The 23,035-nt window shown below is 39.7% G+C and overlaps 1 protein-coding gene across 1 annotated transcript in view; it reads left to right on the top strand.

Annotated features, from left to right (window-relative positions):
- The window catches only part of LMNTD1 (lamin tail domain containing 1), a 28,169-nt gene extending 6,327 nt beyond the window's left edge, over nt 1–21,842 (top strand). The window contains exons 2-9 of the mRNA XM_059681132.1: nt 4,050–4,166; nt 7,495–7,718; nt 11,652–11,853; nt 15,533–15,713; nt 16,262–16,381; nt 19,976–20,190; nt 21,067–21,244; nt 21,795–21,842. Of these exons, the coding sequence (XP_059537115.1) occupies nt 4,050–4,166; nt 7,495–7,718; nt 11,652–11,853; nt 15,533–15,713; nt 16,262–16,381; nt 19,976–20,190; nt 21,067–21,244; nt 21,795–21,842 (1,285 nt within the window). The remainder of the gene's footprint in view (nt 1–4,049; nt 4,167–7,494; nt 7,719–11,651; nt 11,854–15,532; nt 15,714–16,261; nt 16,382–19,975; nt 20,191–21,066; nt 21,245–21,794) is intronic.
- The last annotated feature ends 1,193 nt before the right edge of the window (nt 21,843–23,035 follow it).

Here is a 23,035-nt window from a genome sequence, read left to right as displayed (position 1 = left end):
CACCGCCCCTGTCACACTCAAGGCAGGGTCAATGGGGAGGTTGTGGCACTACCCCCTGTCACGCACAGAGCAGGGCCGGTAGGGGAGTTGGGACACTGCCCCCTGTCACCCACAGAGCAGGGCCGATCAGGGGGATGGGGCATTCCCCTCTGTCACACTCAGGGCAGGGCCGATGGGGAGGTTGCGGCTCTACCCCGTCACACACAGAGCAGGGCCCATGAGGGGGTTGGGCGTCGCACCCTGTCACACACAGAGCAGGGCCGATCAGGGGGTTGGGGCACCTTCCCCTGTCACGAACAGAGCAGGGCGGATAGGGAGGTTGTGGTCCCACCCCTTGTCACACACAGAGCCTCAGGGCGATCAGGGGGTTTGGGCGCTGCTGCCTGTCATGCTGCTCCAGGGGCCAGGAGGCCTCGTGGCTGCACTGATCCCAGTGCTGGGAGGCCTCGTGGCTCCGCTTGACACTGGGGCAATGAGGCCTCGCTGCTCCGCTGATCCCAGTGCTGGGAGGCTCCACTGATCCTGGTGCCAGGAGGCCTCGTGGCTCCGTTGATCCTGGGGCGTGAGGCCTCACGGCTCCGCTGATCCCGGTGCTGGGAGGCATATTACCCTTTTACTATATAGGATAGAGGCCTGGTACACGGGTGGGGGCCGGCTGGTTTACCCTGAAGGGTGTCCTGCATCAGGGTGGGGGTCCCACTTGGGTGCCTAGACAGCCTGGATGAGGGGATGATGGCTGTTTGCAGCTGGTCACACCCCCTTCAGGGTGGGGGTCCCCACTGGGGTGCCTGGCCAGTCTGGGTGAGGGGTTGAGGGCCGTTTTCAGGCTGGCGGGTGACTGAAGCTCCCAACCTCTCCTTTTTTTCTTTTTTCTTTTATTCTGGGATTTATTTACCTTCTATGGCTGTCACTGGAACTGAGAGCCGGCTTTAGCTCTGAGGCTTGGCTCCAGTTCTGAGACCTCAGCTGCTGAAAGCAGGTATCTGGTTTATTTGGCTTCTGTAATTGAAACACTGTTGCAACTCCAGTTTGGCCGGCTGGCTGAAAGCATGGGGATTGTTTAGCTTCTATAATTGCAACGTTGTTTCTTAGAGTCCAAGCTCAGAGGCCGGCAGCGTCAGGCAGGAACCTTGGCTTCATCCTTCACTGGAGCAAGCAAGCCTCCTGTTCACTTCAGCTGCCTGGCTGCCGGCCGCCATCTTGGTTGGCAGTTAATTTGCATATCACCCTGATTAGCCAATGGGAAGCATGTTGGAGGTATGGTTAATTACCATGTTTGTCTATTATTAGATAGGATGTTTCACTATGTATCTCTAAACAATAGGATTCTCTTTAAAATAAAGAAAAAGATGATGCCCAGATAGCAGTGTGGTGCTAGCCAGAGGGAAAGTGGGTAGGGAGTGGGTAGGAGGGGTCAAAAGTGGGGGGGGGGATAGGGATGCAAAGAGACTTTGCTTGAGGCAATGGGTGCAGGATGCAGTGTGCAGGTGATGTTTTATTGAGTTGTACCCTTGGAACCACTATGACTTTGTAAACCAGTGTCACCCCAATAAAGTCAATTAAAATAAATAAATAAAATGGTTAAAATAAAAATAGGTGATGCCATAACATACCTAAAATATTTGTTATTCCTTAATATTATTAAATACCCAGTGTGCTTAAGTTTCCAATGTCTTATAAATTTTTTATAGTTTACTTGAATTAGAATATAAATTATAGCCACAAAGTACAAGTTTTGTCTTTTAAATCTCTTAGTCTATTAGTTAACATGCTCTTCTGTTTTCTGCATTTTATGTAAATTAGAGGATTCATCAGGTTCAGGTTGATTTTGTTGTTGTTGTTGTTCTATTATTATTACCTATGTCAGGAAGTTACATCAACCACATAAATAAACCAAGTAATTTTTCCAAACTGAGCAATTCTTAGAAAAGGTCTGAACAAATCAATATGTTAATCTTCCTTCCATGACAACAGTAAATAGTTACTTCTGGAAAACGTCTATGTAAAAGGTGTGCAAAAATACTTTGTATTTATAGATAATAGAGTTAAGATTTATGCTTAGAAATTATAAACTGTTTTTCATCTGCATGAATCTCAGGCAAACCATGTGATACAAGGGAAAATTCTTTGGCAACTGAGATTATCTGCCACATTGCAGAAATCTTGCATCTCTGGCTCCTTCCACTAAATGCCAGCACCAAATCTTAATGACTTCTATTAATGTCTCCTCATAGTGACAAAATATGCCCTATGGTTCACTTCACCCCTGTTGCAAAACATACGCTTAGTTCAAGTAACAGGAAAAGAGGAAACTGGTTTTCGTTGCATATATGCTATAATTTGGGGGAAGGAAATAAGAAAAATATCCTGAATGGAGTATGACTATTAAAACATTTATAAAGTTAAAGCTTTCCAAAGTGTTGCTCAGTTGACAGAATTTTGTTTGTCCAAACTATGCTGGAAAATGTGAATAGGCTCTCTGATAAAACACATGTGGTCATAATGAGTTCATGCTAATATATGTAGTTCAAATACAGACATTTTAACAGCTAGGAGACCAGACAGAATTAGGGAAACTGGAATAGTGGCAAGAAATAAAAAATCCATTTTCAGTTCTTTTCTAAGCATAAGTATAAATTTATAAATCTCTCATTACTTTATTTTTGCTTTCTTTCTTTATATTTATTTAAATTATAGTTTACTATAAATCTCTTTATGCTATATGTACATAATTGGCCCATAACACTGATAAGAAATTGCACTTCATCTCTGAAGAGAAAGTATACCTTCCTCTAGCTTACTTGCCTCATTATGTGATACACTTCTTGTCTTTTGATTTATTAAAATAGTTACTTTGTTCATTGTTAGTTGTATTTAAATACTATTTATAGTTTTAAGATGGAAGTCATTTTCTAATCTAAATTGGAAGATGTTTTATCATTATTCCTTGAAGTAGGAATTGTTTATTTATAATACCTTGCTTTTTCCTGGTACATAGTAAATTCTCATTTAAATATTTAAATTAACTTACCCATCCAGTAATCATTATCATATATCATATTGTGTGCAATGATGTACTTTTGTATGTGTTAATTTTATTCTCATGCCTCATTATCATAAACATTAAGTATAGATCGTTTACTCAAAGTGGAATCTATATTAAGTGATTTATTTTAAATCATACTGCTGACATAACTAGGAGAAGAATTTATATCTCCTGGCTTCAATTTCACTATTTCTACCAGTAGGTTTCTTTTTGCCTTAAAAGAATATGTTTTCTGTTTCTGCTTCCTGGCTGTTTCCATGTGTCAAAACAAAACAAAAAAGAACAATACAAGAATTGTTTAAAATCAACATTCAAAAACAGTGATTAACTTTCCAATATTTATTGCATACTAGTTTTGACCCTCAGAAATCCAAAATAGGATATCAAACATCCCGGTGACAAAGTTTGTCTGGTGGGAGATCTGGTTCCCCTAAAAGCAAGACTGGGGTGTAGGGGAGGCCAGGGGATTGTCAAGGGCGGGGGAAACAAAAGGACACATATGTAAAACCCTTTGTAATATTTAAAGCAATAAAACAATTAAAAAAATAAAATAAAATAAAAAAAGAAAGTTCCCTTATTTCATCTCTGCAAACGACAAAGCAGGTGCAGCATCAACGTAGTCATTGTTTAGAGACTGGAACTTTGTAACTACGGAGACATTACCTCACAGTGTTCTGACCGGCAGCGTTGGCCAGATGTGAGAACTGTAGTCATAAAGATAGCTATGCTGGGTTACCACCCTGCCCCATGAGCTGCTTCGAGTGAACGCTTCACACCTTCACCTTGATTTGTCTGACAGCTTTAGCCAATAGCAGTATTGGCTATGTCAGGATTTACATATTCCCATTAGAATCCTGGTTCTGGCATCAGCATGGTAGAGAAATCATTAAGCCTGGCAAGTGCTTTAAGGTAGTTAGATTAACAGATGAGGTCACTTGACATAGAAAACCTGGCGTGAACCTCTGCTATAGTCGTGGCCTAATGTCATGATCTGTTTTCCCAGGAAAGAAGAGACTCTTCTTCTGGCCAAGATAAAAGACACACAAGCCACTCAAGAAACATCGACAGCTCTGCAGAGTCAAGGTCCTGAGCAGGAAGATAAAATGGAGAAAGACACCTCGTAAGAATGGCACAAAGGAGAGGAGGGAAGGGGCTGAGTGTTAGAGGATAGTGATGGAGCACTTGGCCTCTTGTTTTAAGACATCTAATAAAGTAGTTAGGATTGGAATTGATTCCACACGTTTTCAAAGATTAACTATAACACGCAGTTATTTCCCACCCACTGTTTTATAAGGTTGAGTCCTTGAGGAATATAAAAATATACCTGGACAGATGTCCATCATATCAGACCTGGTTGAGGTTCCAAAGCTCATCTCTAACACGTTAAAACAATTGGCAGATAATTTCCTTAGAATCACTTTACTGATCCAGGGACAAAGAATTACCAAAGAATTTTGGTTTAGGAAATGCCTGTGAGGATATGAGATAAAAATTACAACTCCCTATTGTGACCACTAATGTAAATCATTCTATCAACTGAAGCATTAGCATTGATTTTCCAATGTTTTCTACCAAAAAAAAAAAAAAAAGTGACCCATTGTATTGAATATACACAATTTAAAGCCAATGTTACTTTGGACCGAGATGTCCTGTGTTTATTGCTCGGTTCAAGTTTGTTTTTAAAATATTTAATATATTAAAATAAACAGTTTAAATAACTTCTCAGGTGAACTGCGCATGGCTGTTGTCAGTATTACCAGTGCAACATCTCCCAAAATCATACTGAAATGCTGGCATTGAACTTTTGTAACTGCCTCTGGTTTAGTGCTAATCAGTTACAGAAGGAGCAAAATACCAAGAAGGGGGTTGGAAAATTTCGCATGCAAAAGCAGCAGGGGAGGCTAACTAAGCACTCGGATAAACCTCTCATCTTCCAAGAAGTCTGCTCGGTCTGTGAGTGCAGGGTTTTCAGACAATGGGCTGCGTCACGCACATCTCTGCCTGAAATATTTCAGCTCTTCCAAAAGTGTATGGAGCCAGTAGACGTTTCTTATTCAAATAGAAAAAAAAACCACCCTGTGGTCCTAGGGCAGATTTCTTTGATTGCAACCTTTGCCAAGGCTTATTGGCAATCTTTCGTGGAATTAAATTTATGTGGGAGCACTATTGTTTTACTGGAGGAAAATAAATACAGAGCTTATAAGATGAACATGCTGAAAGATATAGCCAGCTTGTCTGTAATGAAACCCAGATGTGAGGAACTTGGAAAGAGAGAAGTACTTTTCCTGCTTATTCTAGCCAGTGTGGGGAGAAGTCACGTGGTAAGGGCCTGTTTCAGGTTGGACAGAGATGGGATGTTTGTAATTTGACAACTGATCTCTATAGTCTCCACCCACAGTCAAACTCGAGTGTATCTTCATGGGTTTGAGCTTTTCAGACAAAGATGAGTGCTCGGGTTGTCAGCAGAATGGCACTGCTCAAGCTTAATAAGTACTGGGCCAGGAATAATGCAATTTTTAAAGCTGAGGCCTTCAATTATAAAAAATAATAATAATTTGCCTGAGATGCCTGGGCCTTCTGAGAGGTACAGAGTTAGGGAAGTCTGCTTTTGAGAAACAGTCTCCAGATTAATATTTCTGATGAAGGAACTTACAAATTATAAAACAAAAGGATTATGCATACCTGTTGGTAAACAGAGATATTGAGACTGACATCAGCAAGATGGCAGATTAGGAAGCTCCAGGTCCTTGTACCCTTTTGGAAACATTAAACACACACACACACACACACACACACACACACACACACACACACACTACAAACAAACAAAAAGACGGCAAAGAAAACTGGCTAAAATAACTTTATAGAAACTCTGGAAAACAAAGAGATTAAAATAGAGATAATCCATTGAGGTAAAATACTTAGTTCCTAAATTGTAGTAGATATGCAACCACCAGAAAGGGGGTCACTAAAAGCTGGCTGCTGCTTTGGCTCAGTGGATAGAGCGTTGGCCTGCGGACTGAAGGGTCCCAGGTTTGATTCTGGTCAAGGGCATATACCTTGGTTGCGGGCACACTGGGGGTGTGCAAGAGGCAGCTGATGGATGTTTCTCTCTCATCAATGTTTCTAACTCTCTATCCCTCTCCCTTCCTCTCTGTAAGAAATCAATAAAAAAATTTTTTTAAAAAAACTGGCTGCTCATTTATCCAATGGTTCAGAGAGCCAAAAGGTTTTGGACCCCAGAACTTTGTTCACAACTCAAGCATTAAACACACACACACACACACACACACACACACACACACACACACACACGGCTTTTAGTTTATTGAGGAGAGTCTCAATGGGACACATAAAATGGGGTTGTCATAAACCTTTTCATGAGTCATGCCAGGAGGCTACTGTTTTACTAGTACTTGTAAAATGATTGTACTTTAAAAAATGTTTGTGCGTTAGTTAAGAAATGCTTTTATATTTATGAAAAAGAAAGAAAGGAAAACTTTGTTCATAGTAATGTTTGCTTATAAAAATAGTACCTGGAAATTAAGTCTTTCTTTTCCTGCTATTCCCTTCAACAGTCACACACACGTGCGTGCACACATGCGCACACACACCCGTACAAACTACACACACACACATACATACATATATACATATATACACGTGTGCTGTATTTATGGCTATTAATTTTCATAGAGTATTTGAAAGTAAACATTAACTATAGAATCTTAACATAGGAAAATTAATTCAACAGCAGAAGTCAAAAGAAAAGGATATAGTAAACAATATATTAAACAAGAATTATAATATTTTTATGTCAGTAGAAAAGGGAACTAGGATACAATGAGTGATAAATGTGGGATACAAATGGTTTATAGAGTCTCAATTATGTGTAAAAATATGCATTAAAAAGCCTACAATTCTTTTTTTAAAATATATCTTATTGATTTTTTACAGAGAAGAAGGGAGAGGAATAGAGAGTTAGAAACATTGATGAGAGAGAAACATTGATCAGCTGCCTCCTATACACTCCCTACTAGGGATGTGCCCGCAACCAAGGTACATGCCCTTGGCCAGAATCGAACCTGGGACCCTTGAGTCCGCAGGCCAATGCTCTATCCACTGAGCCAAACCAGTTAGGGCCAGCCTACAATTCTTGGTTGATTTTTATTTTCTTTCTATTTTTACACATTTTTAAAACGATCTATAGTGGGAATTTAGTGATTCTTACATTTTAAAAAAATGAGAAAATTTCTTAACTTGACACTAAAGTGTTCTATTTAGGTTGTTAACACTAGAGCTATAAGAAGTTCTTTTGCTTATTTTAGATGCATAATACCTTTGAAAACCAGAACTCTGGGTAATAATGATAGTTTATGCTTCTTGTGTTCATGGTCTATTCATTTTGACTTGCTTACTTTGATTATTATACTCATTTTTGTCCACAGAAGAGAAACTACATATGGCAACCTCTCAAGGGTACACCACTCTTCAGTACGTTTCCCAAGTACTGAAAATTCCTATAGCACAGCACAGCCATTGTCACTGTCATCAACCAGTGAAACACCTCTCTGTTGCTATCTGTCTAACTTTGAGATTAGTGGAATGGCTATATTAAGGGGATCAAAGTCTTCTAAATCAGTTACAGGGGACCAATCAGAAAGCACCTTGGGTAAGTAAAGCCTGTACTGATTATTTTTAGGCTATTTTTAAATTATATAGTTCAATAAATTTTCTATGTGTCTAGAAACCAGAATGATGTTTTATTATCTGTGTTCAACAATGCTAATGCTAATTTTTTAATGTCATATGACTATGCTCACTATTGATCCTCACACTGGAGTCATATTCCAGTTCCATAAATGTATGTGGCCAAGTATATCATCCCCATGATTAAAATATTGAGATAACCAACTTACACCATACACAAAAATAAACTCAAAATGGATAAAGGACTTAGACATAAGACGGGAAACCATAAAAATATTAGAGAAATCCACAGGCAGCAAAATCTCAGACATATGCCGAAGCAATTTCTTCACCGATACAGTTCCTAGGGCAATGGAAACTAAAGAGAAAATAAATGGGACTACATTAAAATAAAAAGCTTTGCATAGCAAAAGAAACCATCAACAAAACAACAAGAAAGCCCACTGCATGGGAGAACATATTTGCCAATGTTATCACCGATAAGGGTTCAATCTCCAACATTAATAGGGAACTCATACAACTTAACAAAAGGAAGATAAACAACCCAATCAAAAAATGGGCAATAGATGCTTTTCAAAATAGATGCTTTTTGAAAGAAGACATAAGGAAGGCCAAGAGACATGTGAAAACATGCTCAAAGTCATTAATCATCCGAGAGATGCCAATCAAAATGACAATGAGGTACCATCTCAAACCTGTCAGAATGGCTATCATCAACAAATCAACAAATGACAAGTGCTGGTGAGGATGTGGAGAAAAAGGAACCCTCATGCACTGCTGGTGGGTATGCAGACTGGTGTAGCCACTGGAGAACAGTATGGAGTTTCCTCAAAAAACTAAAAATGGAACTCCCATTTGACCCAGTGATCCCACTTCTAGGAATATATCCCAAGAAACTAGAAACACCAATCAGAAAGGATATACGAACCCCTATTTCATACTGGCACAATTCACCATAGCTAAGACTTGGAAACAGCCTAAGTGCCATTCAGCAGATGAGTGAATTAAAAACTGTGGTACATCTACACAATGGAATACTATGCTGTAGTAACAAAAGAAGGAACTCCTACCATTTGCCACAGCATGGATGGCCCTGAAGAGCATTATGCTAACCAAAATAAGCCAGTCAGAGAAAGATAAATATCACATGATCTCATTCATTTATGGAATATAATGAATAACATAAACTGATCCAGAGACAGAAGCATTGATCAGACCGTCAAACCTCAGAGGAAAGGTAGGGGAGGGTGGGGGTAAGGGGGAGAGAATGAACAAAGGATTTGTATGCATGCATATAAGCCTAACCAATGGACACAGACACCAGAGGAGTGAGGGCATGTGTGGGGGTGGGGGTGAGGAGAGACAATGGGGCAATAAGGACACATGTAATACCTTAATCAAAAAAAAAATTAAAATACTTTGAGTTCGCATAATGGTTCATAGGTTGACTGCTTGTATGTTCTAGAATTGCTAGATAATTAAAAAATTCTAATGCATAACATGGCCTGCCCTTCTTCTTAATGCTACCAGAAAGATTAAGTAATGTCTTGGGTATTTTGTGCCTTTAGGAGATTTAGGACTTTGGTAAGGAAAAGACAGATAGGTAAGAGAAAGAAGAAAAATAAAGTAGGTAAAATGGTGGCGAGAAAAGGAAAAAGCAATACAGCATTTGGAGGAGAGGAAAATAAGAACAGGACTATGGTAGGAAGAAGTAAAGTTGTAACAGTTGCCAACAATGCACTCAGCAATTGCAGGCTGCAGGGTGTTTGTTCCTCACCATGTACAGGAAACTTTGAGGGTGTGTTCTAGTTTCCTAGAAAGATGCCTGAACTTGGAAACAGAAGACCAAGGTCCAAACTACCCCTCTACTCCCTACAGTGTGAAACATTAGGCATTTAGCATCTCTAAGTCCCATTTTCCACAACAGCAAAAATAGTGATTAAAATATCAACTTGACAGGGCTATCCTAAGGATGACTAAAGGAGATATGAAGGATTTATGAAAATCACCTAGCACATAGTAGGTACTCAATAAAAATCAGTTGTGAATCTGAACCTATCTCTAAGCACCTTCTCATAGAATGGGCTAGATTGGGGCCTATATTTCCATTACTCATCTATTAACACAAACACACTGGAAACACAAACACACTGACTCCCTAATGCCTCCATTTCCCTCTACCATTCTGTGCGCATTTACAACCTGGTTGCTGCTTATCCATGTTTGATTTGGTTTGTGGTATTTGCCTACGCCTTTGACACAGAGGTGGCTAGGGTTTTGACCTACTGCCATTGTTGTCATATTCCCTGTGCTTCATTGTTTGCACACCTAAGGTACATTTTTTCAAAGAAGCCTTCTAAGTTCACACTGACCTTTAGCAATAAGCAGATCCATATGTGTAAAAGTGAAAGTACAGATTTAGATCTGGGGAGGGAATATTTTCTATCCTTTAGCACTGTATCATCATGACATGTGCTCTATATTTGGGTCAAACTGGGAAAGCTCCCACTATTAGTGGGGAAAAGAAACAAAAAATATAGTGGCTTCCCCTTGCAAGATGAGCGTTGAGCTGGGAAGTAGGCTTCTCCTTCAGTTACTGTAGGTTCTGCTGCTATTGGTAGAAGTCTGAGTTTGCTGCGACTTGTTGCATTTGGTTCATTTCCATCTGTTTCTCCTGATGAAATAATGACTGGGACTAAAAATTAATGGATCTTCTTTCCTTTTAGAATACAAAGGCTCCCTCCCCCCAGGATGAGCTATTCAAAGGGCTGCTATATATTCTCTATTCCCAAAGGAATTTTAAAAAATTAAGTAAATACTTGACTGAGAATAAACAAATTGAATTCCAAACATTTCTTCTGAACAAAATACTTTGAGGAATCCTCTTTAGAAACTATGAGTTTAAACCTTTCCAGCTTTCACCTCACTTTGGTTTTGTTAAAGATACACAAATATAAATTGAACTCTAGATTGTGTTAATTTGTTGATAATTTTGGACCCAGGGTCACAATAATAACTATCATTTATTGAGTACCAGCTAAATACCAGATATTGCTAGACACTTATCTACATTACCTTCAATTCTCAGATCACCCTAACAAGGTAGTAGTAGTTTTCATTTTTATGTCCATGAAAACTGAGAATTGGAAAGTCTAACTCAGTTGGCTTAGTAAGTGACAGATCGGGGATACAATTGCAGGTCCTTCTAAATCCAGGACATATTCCTCTGTCCACTTTGTCATCATGCCTCTCTGTACTGTTACTTTCCCTTGGAACTTACATTATTAGATGTACTCTGCATGGTACTCTCTGCAAAATTACAAAGCCTATTTTGTGTTTGAATCTTAGCGTGAGGATTTGAAAGGAGCTTATTTCCAAGAGGACACTAGAATCTGAGTGAGCATTACTTTATCTGTCTAATCAAGTATTTTAGTTGATGAGAGGACACATATCTTTATCCGGCAAAATTACTAACCATTAGTAGGAAAGGACTCATTTGAAGATTTAATTTATGGGTATGATTTGGAAGAATAAAGATGTACTTATATATGACATATCCAAATTTGAGATACTCAAATGTCTTACCTACTCAAAAATGTATGATGCTTCTGGTACAAGTAACGAATCTGTTGAATAGTCATTATGTTGATGATGTAATTGAGAGTTTAAAACAATCTCTAGGAATTGAGTATCACTAAAAACAATCTCTTCCTGGTTATTTTGTAGCCTTTGGCTTAAAGTTTTAATTATCTTTAATCTTCATTTAGATTGACAGTGACAGTAAAATGTATAAAGAATATAGTTTTATAGAAGCAAAGAATAAAGATAGTGACTTTGGGTTCTTTTAATATCCTGTTATTTACTTCTATCTTTGTTGCTTCCCTCGTTGGTTTAGAAAAAGTCAGTAGCTTCACAGCTCCAAAGAAAAAGACTCTGCTCATCCCTCCTCCGGAGCCAGCTGTGATAGGGGAAGGGGAGGATTATTTCCTATCTTTGTTTGGTGATTCAAAGAAACCTATTGCACACTCATTCAATATCAAGAAGATTTGGAAGCACTTTTCTATGATTCTTGAAGAAGTGGGCTCATCTAGATCCAGGTACATATTCTAATTATTTTATATTTTCTACTAGGGGCCCGGTGCACGAAATTCATGTACTGGGTGTGGGGCGGGGGGAGTGTCCCTCAGCCCAGCCTGCCCCCTCTCACATACTGGGAGCCCTCAGGCATTGACCCCCATCACCCTCCAATCGCAGGATCGGCCCCTTGCCCAGGCCTGACACCTCCGCCAGAGGTGTCAGGCTTGGACAGGGGACCCCCATCTCCCCCTGATCACTGGCTCTGGCCCCCGCCCAGGCCTGAGGCCTCTGGCCCAGGAATCATGCCTGGGCAGGGGACCCCCATCTCCCTCTGATCACTTGCTCCACCCCCTGCCCAAGCCTGACGCCTCTGACCCAGGCTTCAGGCCTGGGCAAGGGGACCATCATATCCCCCCAATCCCCGGCTCCGTCCCCCACCCAGGCCTGATGCCTCTGGCCCAGGCATCAGGCCTGGGCAGGGGACCCCCAGCCCCCCGCCCAGGCCTGATGCCTCGGCCAGAGGAGTTGACCCTCATCACCCTCCAATCACCAATCATCGGATCGGCCCCTTGACCAGGCCTAAGGCCTCCAGCAGAGGTGTCAGGCCTGGGCAGGGGACCCCCAGTTCCCCGCGGTTGCAGGCTCTGCCCCTGCCCAGGCCTAACGCCTCTGGCCTAGGCGTCTGGCCCGGGCAGCGGGGACCTGCAGCTGCAGCGGCCCCACGATCGTGGGCTCCGCTTTAGGCCCAGGCAAGGGGCCCCTAGCTCCCGGGACTGCCAGCTTCGACCATGCCCAGCTCCCATCGCTGGCTCCACCCCTACTTCCTGCTATCACTGGCCAGGGCGGAAAAGGCACCTGATTCTCTGATCATGGCTGGGGGGCAGGGCAAAGGCGGCCCCAGGGCCGCCTTTACCCTGCCCCCCAGCTCTTAGCTCCCCCCTGGGTTTCCGATCACTGTCAGTGGCAGGGGGCTTCTTCCTGCTTTCCCTTTCGCATCCCTGCATTGTGCCTACATATGCAAATTAACCGCCATCTTGTTGGCAGTTAACTGCCAATCTTAGTTGGCAGTTAATTGCCAATCTTAGTTTGCAGTTAATTTGCATATAGCCCTGATTAGCCAATGAAAAGGGTAGCGTCGTATGCCAATTACCATTTTTCTATTTTATTAGTGTAGATTGGGATAGGAGTAATAAGTCAGTAGGAAGCAAAGTTTTAATCTGTTGTGCTGTGCCATGATTTCATCTAAGAAATTAGATAAAATATAATTGTTTCATGTTATGAGCAATTAAAAGAAATCAATATAACTTTCTAAGAAACTGAATAATGAATGCTAATTCTTCAAAGATGTTAGAGGAAACAGCAATATATAATCCCTACAAATAAAGTCAACTCAATTACTGTATTCAAGGACTTTATTATTGGCAAGTAATTCAGGTGGACTTGGTATCTTTTTTTCTTCTACTAGGTTCTTGAGTTCAATACAGAAAGAGAAATGTGGACTTTTTATATTGAATTTATTGGGGTGACATTGGTTAATGTAATTATATAGGTTTCAGGTATATAGTTCTATAATTCAACATCTGCATATTGTATTGTGTTCACCACCCAATGTCAAGTCTCCTTCCATCACTGTTTATTTACCTCTCCCACCCCCCTTCCCCTCTTATAATCACCCCTAGAGGCCCGGTGCACAACATTTGTGCACTGGGGGGTGGGGGGTCCCTCAGCCCAGCCTGTGCCCTCTTGCAGTCTGGGACCCTGCAGGGAGTGGGCCTAAGCCGGCAGGCAGACATCCCCCAAGGGGTCCTTAATGCTGCCGCAGAGGTGAGAGAGGCTCCCACCACCGCCCCTGTGCTTGCCAGCCATGAGCCCAGCTTCTGGCTGAGTGGTGCTCCCCCTGTGGGAGCACACTGACCACCAGGGGGCAACTGCTGCTTTGAGTATTTGCCCCCTGGTGGTCAGTGCATGTCATAGAGACTGATTGTTCCACCGTTAGTCAATTTGCATATTAGCCTTTTATTATATAGCATACTGTTGTCTATGTCTATGAGGTATTTTTCTTTGCTTAATCTCTTCCCCTTTTTCACCCAGCCCGCAACACCCTTTCTGACAATTGTCAGTCTGTTCTCTGTATCTATGAGTGTGTTTCTATTTTGTTTGTTGGTTTATTTTGCAATAAAAAACAAACAATGCAATCAAGAAATGGCAAAGGATTTAAACAGACACCTCTTCAAAGAGGACATATATGGCCAAAAGACATATGAAAAGATGCTCAATGTCACTAATCATCAGAGAAATGCAAATTAAAACCACAATGAGACATCACTTTTACTATCTGAATGGCTACCATCAGTAAAGCAACAAGTGTTTGTGAGGATGTGGAGAAAAGTAAACCCTTGTGCACTGTTGGAGGGAATGCATATTGGTGCAGCCACTGTGGAAAACAGTATGCAGTTACCTCAAAAAAATTAAAAATGGAACTGCCTCATGACCTAGTGATTCCACTTCTGGGTATATAGTCAAGGAAACACAAAACACGAATTTGAAAGAACATGTGCACCCCTAATGTTCATTGCAGCATTATTTACAATAGCCAAGATATGGAAGCAACCAAGTGCCCATCAATAGACAAGTAGATAAAAAAGTTGTGGTACATATATACAATGGACAAAAACCATTTAATTCACTCATATGTGGAATTTAAAGAACAAAAATAAAGTAGAAACATTAACTGATAGATACAGAGATCAGATTGATGGTTGCCAAGGAGAGGGATTGGGAGATTGGCTGAAAAAGGATTTGGAAGTACCAATTGGTAGTTAACAAAATTGTTGCGAGGATGTAAAACACAGCATAGGGAATATAGTCAATAATATTGTAATAACTATAGGTGATGCCAGGTGGGTACCAGAAATATCAGGGGGACTACTTTGTAATCAACATATTGTGTGGATTAGTAGTTGTATATGATTGTCTAACCACTATGCTGTGCACCTGAAACTAATACAATGTAATATTGAATGTCAACTGTAATTGAAAAATATTGTAGACATAGATATAATCTTTAAAAAGTGCCTGGCACATAGTAAGTATTGGTTATTATAATTGGTAGAGGTATATTTCATTTTTTAAATGATGTCTCTAATCCACCAAAGGGATTGTGACCCACACTCTAAGAAACACTAATTTATAAATGTTCAGCCTGATCCCTGGTACATATTAAGCCCTTAACACGTTAGTAAGAAAAAATACCATCTTATCTCTGTAAAATATTTTGTTTGCTGAATTCTTTTAAGAATACAGTTGCTAGTCATCTTCATAGTAACTTTATCAGAAATAAACTAAAATATTTAACTTTCCTCTTGATGTATTTCAGTTTCGTGTCTCAGTGGTTTTTTTCAACAGTAGGATTTAACTAATGATAATTGCACCTTCCTATGGCACTTATACCTCAACACCTAAAGCACCTTTTAAGTTTTCTTTATTTTATGGGAAAGAGATGATTTTATTGCACAGATAAGCAAACAGAACTAAGAGATCAAGGCATTTGCTATGGAAATACACTATCTCCACATAGAATGTGTCCAATAGTGTAGACAGTTTAGGAATAACTTCCAAAGCATATTTATTACTCAGCTCTTCAAGTGAACTAAAGACACGCTCATCTGAAGGCACCTTATAATCTTTATATTTTTCTAGTGCTTTTGGAGACATTAAAATAGCAGAAGTGAATGATTTATTTGTGAAGCTCATTAACTCTTCACTTAACAAAGAACTGGAGATTGGAAATCACATTCTCCAGCAAAATATGAATGGAAAACCAGACTCTCTGTACCATTTCCCTCCCAATATCACAATTCATGCCAATTCCACAGTAACAGTGAGTATAAGATATCAATACTACAAACTAAAATTGTACAGGAAAATCTCACTTACCCAGGTCAGATTGCGGCTCAGCACCAGTGGTTTCTTCATTACTTGCTCTCTATGTAAAATGGGGTGTATTGTTGGTGGTGGCACATTGAGCCACGTTGTTCATCTCTGTGTGTAAGTTAATTAATACCCATAGTTAAAATAATTCCATAGCTTTCTTCAATTTGTTGTAGAATACCTTGTACTTTTATGACTTGACTATTAAAATGAAATCCATAAATTCCTAAAATTAAGCAAACATAATCCTTAAAAGAAAAGTTAAGAGAGTGTTTGCCTAGAGAACAGAAAACTAGTTGATACTGGAGGGTTTTTCCTCTTTCTTGTGCTTTCCTTTAAACCACATACAGTGTTGCACAGCGTGGCATTAGATATTATACACTCATTATATGTTAAGATCTCATATGTTGAGAAAGATAACATTGCAATCACCCTCTGACATTTACAAAACTGTTGAACTCCAATGGCATTTTAAATTAACAAACTATTTTCTTACAGGTCTGGACAGCAGCATCTGACAGAAAGCACCAGCCACCATCAGATTTTCTTTGGAAGGAAAAAGAAAAGTTTACAACAAGCCCAAATTGTACAACCGTCCTGTGCAAACCTAATGGTGAGGTCGGTATCTGGTTATTAGCAATGCTTTTTAAATGGATAGCCTCCTTATGTTCTCCTCTCCTTAGCTCGCTCAATTATTTTTCCTTCCTTAAATTTTGGATAGAACCATCACTGACTGTCATAAAAAATCAGCAAATCACATTAAACCATTTAATTCACTCATATGTGGAATTTAAAGAACAAAAACAAAGTAGAAACATTAACTGATAGATACAGAGATCAGATTGATGGTTGCCAAGGAGAGGGATTGGGAGGTTGGCTGAAAAAGGATTTGGAAGTACCAATTGGTAGTACCAATAGGAATGCAACCCTCTTCCCAGTGCTAATGTGCCAAAGAGCTGCTTATACTTGGCAAAAAGAATTTTGATATCCCAAATTTGAAGCTACTTCAGATTTCAGAGTTAAGGATGGATTTTATTTATGGTATTTAGCATGAAGAGCAGGATAAGAAAGGAAGAAACTCTGTACAGGCCCTTTCTATCCATGTATGTATTTTTCAAATGTTTGTTGAGATTTTTCTCTGTTCTAAGGGTTGCAATACCACAGGGCATCTGCTCTCAAGAACTAGAATTCCAATGAAATAAACTACAATCTAATTTGTCTAACTATACTATATTCACTATAAAATTATGTGTATTAGTAATAGGTTAGTAACCAATTCTGAATATTTGACAATTTTATATTTCACTCTATCTTTTTCCTTGGTATAATATTATCATAAATACATACCCAAGGACTAACAGTAAAGTAAGGTATCTTTTTTTACAAAAAAAAATCTTACTTCTCTTATAAAACTACTAGAGGCCTGGTGCACAAATTAGTGCACCAGTGAGGTCCCTCAGCCTGGCCTGAGGGATCGGACTGAAACTGGCTCTCTGACATCCCCTGAGGGGTCCCAGATTATGAGAGGGTGCAGGCCAGGTTGAGGACTCCACTGGTGCACGACTGGGGCCTGGAGGAACACAGGAGGTTGGCCAGCTGGGGAGGGATTACAGGAAGGCTCCAGGGCATGTCTGGCCCATCTTGCTCAGTCCTGATCAGCTGGACCGCAGCAGCAAGCTAACCTACTGGTCAGAGCATCTGCCCCCTGGTGGTCAGTGCACATCATAGCAACTGGTCGACTGTCTGCCCCCTGGTGATCAGTGCACATCATAGCGAGCAGTTGAGCAGACACTTAGCATATTAGGCTTTTATTATATAGGATTCTTTAGATTTTAAAAAAATACCTGCCTTTTTTTTTCTTAGCCCCAGTCTAACTTGCTATGTCATACAACTACTAATCTATACAATATGTTGATTAAAACCTATTTCTGAGTTTCTTCTTGCTAGATTATACCTGATGACATAGACTTGCTAATTTATTAAGAGTCATTTAACCATTTGCCACAACTTTTTGCAGCAAGGATTCAAGATCTAGAAAAGGGCTGTGCATAAATGAATACACTATACAAGAAATATGAATTTAGAAGACATGGAGTGTGTGCAGGCTGGAAACCTCCCTCTAGCAGGGAAGCTCTCTGACTTTTAGGTCCCTCTTGCTTTTATTCACTTGAATACACATTTGCCCTTTAGGAATGCAAACAGGCATATCAAAGGTAAAGTTTGGTAAATAGTAAAAGGATTATCAGGTTAGGGAATTGCCTTCAATCATTTTGCCAACAGCAGGGCAATATTATGCTGATTTTCAGCCCTGCTGAATATCGCATTAATATGCTAACTACTTGTTTGTCTTAGCCTCCAGCAGGGCTTGGAAAATTAAATGGCTTGCTCAAGGTCACATGGTTGGTAAAATGGCAAAACTAAAATAAAACCAGATATTCCAACTCCAAGAATTTTTCTATTGCACTAAAAATAGCCTACAGGGTTCATATAGCCAACATTCCAGTGATGTAATTATTTTATTTTATCACATTAATAGAGGCCCGATGCACAAAATTTGTGCAAGGGGCTCAGCCCTTGCAGCCCCAGCTTCATCCAGAAAGTTATCCAGACAGTCATTCTGCTGTTTGATCTAATTAGCATATTAGTATTAGCTCTTTATTTTATAGGATCATTGTCATCAAATATTTTTAAGTCCCTATGGTATAGAGAGAAAGAAAATATTGCTCTTGTCAAAAAAAAATCTTATAATCTAATTGAGGGAGATTGCACTAAAACAAAATCATAATGTATTTTCAACAAAAATGTCTGTGAGCTACTAAAAGGAGAATCCCTAATTGATTACCTGAAGCAAAAGTGGAGTTTTCCTGTTGTGATCCATGAAATTGAACTTCTTAGAAAAGATTTTATCTTTTTCTTTCTCTGCCATTGGCCTAACCTACCTGAATTTGCCTGACATTGCCTTTATGTTTAGTTAATTTTCTAATCCAATCAGTGAAATCTGCTCAATCCAATCAGTTTTTCAATGGTAACAGCATAAGCCAAAACTTCTAATTTAATGAACTAACAACAGATTAAAAGAACAAGTAGACTATTAGAGCACACTTCAGTTTTTAATTTTCTCACGTTGAACAAAGACATAATTATTAGTCTCTACATATTATTTTCCTGAAAAAATTTGCACATATATGTGTTATAGGTACCACATATTCAAGAAACCAAAACAAACTCCAGCTTTAGTAGTCATAGGTCCCCTAAATAGTCTCACTTAGTATCTAGTCTGGAGAATGTGGTATCCTCTCTTGTCTCTGGCTCTGGTTCTACTGCTCATTTTCCCATCTCAAATTATAGTCTTAAATATTTAGCAGTTTGACTTATTAATATTACTAGAGACCCAGTGCACAAATTCTTGCATGGGTGGGGTTCCTCAGCCTGGCTGGTGATTGGGGCCAATTGGGGCCATCTCACCCAGTCCTGATAGGGGCTGATTATCAGGGCCAGCCTGCCAGGTGTAGGGACCGCGGGAGGTTAGATAGCAGTTGGAGCACACTGACCACCAGGGGGGCAGCCCTTCATTGAGAGTCTGCCTCCTGGTGGTCAGTGCGCGTCATAGTGACCGGTCAACCAGTTGTTCTGTTGTAGCGGTCGCTTAGGCTTTTATATATATTGATAACTACTTTTTACTTAGTATCTTAACTAAATCTCAGAACACCCTCATATAGCAGTTCCCTACTACTAGTCTCCTTATTTTGTGCCGGAGGACTCAGGTACATAACAAGTAACTACCTGGCCTGAGGATATACAACTTGTGATTTTCAGAATTGGAAACTAAGGCCAGGATGTCTTGCTACATTCTTATGATGTTTCACTAGTCCATGCACAATAGGTAAGTGACATTATACCGTTTGACTTTGAAATTTTATTGCAATAAGCCCATGTCATTTTTAAAAAACTCTAACTCCTGTCCAACAAGCATGGCTCAGTGGTTGAACATCGACCTATGAACTAGGAGGCTGGATTCCTGGTCTGGTCAGGGCACATGCCTGAGTTTTGGGCTCAATCCCCAGTGGGGAGGCGAGCAGGAGGCAGCCGATCAATGATTCTCTCTCATCATTAATGGTTCTCCCTCTTCCTTCCTCTCTGAAATCAATAAAAAATATATATTTTAAAATCTAACTCCCATAGTATTTGATATTAATGAATCATTTCTGTTAGGCCATTGCCTGGTGCACTCCTATTCACTGGAAGCAAGCATGGGAGAAATTAGAGACTGACATTGAATTTCAGAGAAGCTCAGTAGTAAATGCAACCCCTCAAAAGCACATGTTTCATTGGCCAAAAGCTACAACTACAGCTAAAGAAAAACTTAATCAACCTGATACTGAGATCTCAAACTACCAGATGGAAGTAGTTCCAGTTTTTCTTAGGAGGTAAAAGTTGCTCTTTTGTGTGTGTGTGTGTATGTGTGTGTGTGTGTTGTTTGTTTGTGTAATTGAGCCCTTCCCACAATTGGTAACTGAGCAGGGAGGAATAACTGGGTCATAAGTAAATATATGATGAATAGGTAAATCAATAATGTCCAAAAAAATTATTGAAAAGGACCATAAAACCCATAATAGTTTTAAAACATAAAAACACTCATGGTACAGCCTTAGCTGGTTCGGCTCAGTGGATAGAGCATCGGCCTGTGAACTGAAGGGCCCCGGGTTCAATTCTGGTCAAGGGCGCATGTCCAGGTTGCAGGCTTGATCCCCAGTTGGGGACGTGCAGGAGGCAACTGATCAATGATTCTCTCTCATCACTGATGTTTCTATCTCTTTCTCCCTCTCCCTTCCTCTCTAAAATCAATAAAAATGTATTTTAGAAAACAAACAAAACACTCATGGTACAATAAAAGCTGGCAATTTCCCATAGGCAATGAAGACCCGCCCCTACCACCCCCCCCCCTGCCCCCACCACCCTGGCCATTTCACTTCTCGATGGCACTGCTGTTAGAGGCAGAGCTGTGAAGGGGTGAAGAGATGAAGTTATCACCACATCTTTAGCAGTTCAGAGGCAAAGGGAGAAGTGCCACATCTGGTAGCTTTATCTTGGGTCAAGAGCTGGCTGTGACTGAAGGTGCAGACTTTACTCACTTGTGGGCAAATGCTTCTGAGGTTGTGATGAAAGTGCTGCCCACAAGGTCTAGAAAAGCTACATTGTCTTGTCTTAAAACATGTCTGTCTTTAGTTGAGCTTTCTTTACTAATAATGTCGCTGCATACAATGCCTTTTTAGTTCAATTTGGGTTTAATTTTCCTTTTACAGAGAAAAAGAAATCCCACCAACTCTTTTCATGAATCGCAGCCCTTGGTGCCACAGTCCCGATAACCCTGCACATCCCCACTGTCCTCTGATTGAACCTCACAATCCCAGCATGGATGGAAGCCGTTTAAATAGTCTTTCCAGGCCTCAGTCAGCCATACCTAATCCTAATGAAGCCCTGGTGAGTCAAATGGATACTTATTCCAGTTGAGAGTAAGAGGTGTGTGAGTGTGTGTGTGTGTGTGTGTGTGTGTGTGCGTGTGTGTGTGTAGAACTGGTAAAAAGGGGTTAAGTGGTAAAATACACTAAGTATTAAAAATAAGTCATATCCTCAAACACAGTTGGCCCCTAAAGGAAATATTGTAAACCATTCACTTACATTTGCTCCAGCACTGTGTCTTTATTGTTTAAACAACAGCAAAATAGCATGGCCAGCAAAAATGCGTAGTTCTTGAAGTTTGGTCAAAAGGACATATTGTTTTTTATTAGGCAGGATAAACTGGTCCTACAAGTGATGCTATGCTAAAAAAGTATTCATCTTTTCCAAACATACTCTCATTTAATCCCAAATTCTTTTTTAAAAGGAAGTGTCTTACTTAAATTCTCTCAATAAAGCTTTTATTAAATTCTCTCAATAAAAGCTTGTGTTATTAACCCAGAATCTGTGAATGGATTTCAGGAATCTATTAAATTTGGTGCAAAAATGTGTTCTTGCGTTGTGTTTTCTGCAGAGAGAGTCACAGGGGGTTCATCAGAAGCTCCCACAAGTTAAGGATTGATTAGAAGAACACAATGCCAGATCTGAAGCTGTGGAGAAAGGCCGTTTCATACAGTAGCCCTACGTTGGTGAGTTATCATAATTTGCAAACTTTTAGTTAGCAGAGGGTTCTTTTTGAAATGAAATCTTGGGCAGAGTCCCAGTGTATGAAATGGATGAAAGCAGACCTGCCCAAGTGGAAGAGGAGGCAGTGATTCCCATTATACCCTCTCCTTCTTCCCTCTTTCCCTGTGATCCCTGAGGCACCTCCCTGGGATCATAATATTCTGTATACAACAAATGCTAACATTTTATTGGGACACAGCACCCCAAAATAATACCTTTCAGCAGTGGAATGATGGAAATTTTGTAAATTTTATCCCATTTCATAAAATTAAGTATTCCATATCTTTGTGCCTCAGTCCCTTTATCTGTAAAGAGATTTGGGTCTGAAATGTGAACTCTTTCAGCAATAAGTCTTAAACACATACTATGTACATAAGTAATACATATTATCGTATACACACATGCATCTCTTCAGTACACTATGACTTAGATTTGAGTTTCTGAAGAAGCACATTAATTTATGTTTTTCTCCAATTAATGATACCCTTCACTCTATTACTCATTCTGGACAACTTGTTTTCCAAATTAATTTGACTTTAAATTTTCTTTTTCTAATTTTATTTTTTTAAATTATAGTTTACATTCAATATTATTTTGTATTTAAATTTTCTGGATTCACCTTTCTACAGTGGTGGCAACCCACCTTGATTGTTCAATAATTTTTGCTATTCAACACAAGACATTTCATTGTAGGTGTATATTCTATAATAGTTGCTTTGTTACTTTCAGGGCCTCTGTTCATCATTATATACCTTTTTCCTTTTTTATTTATTAAATTTTCAATGTGAACAGCTATACATCAGAAGTGTAAGAACTTTTCTTTGATTTCAACTATGAAAGGTGGCCATAAAGAGGCAGATATTATGAATAATTAGTTGATGATTCACTGGATTATAGCAATCCTTAAATCATCAGTACACTTCTTTGAAAGAATATATAACTGATCCTTCAAGGGAAAATTACCTAAACTTTTAATTATCCAGTCTCTTTTTAATTTGCCTACCATTGAACTATTTGCTATCATTAGTGCACTTCTCAATAACTGACAATGAAAAAAGAGATAAAACAAAAATCCATCAGTTTTACTCA

Source organism: Myotis daubentonii, chromosome 2 (assembly GCF_963259705.1).
Source record: "Myotis daubentonii chromosome 2, mMyoDau2.1, whole genome shotgun sequence".
Lineage (NCBI taxonomy): Eukaryota > Metazoa > Chordata > Mammalia > Chiroptera > Vespertilionidae > Myotis > Myotis daubentonii.
This window is presented reverse-complemented; position numbering and strand designations above follow the sequence as displayed.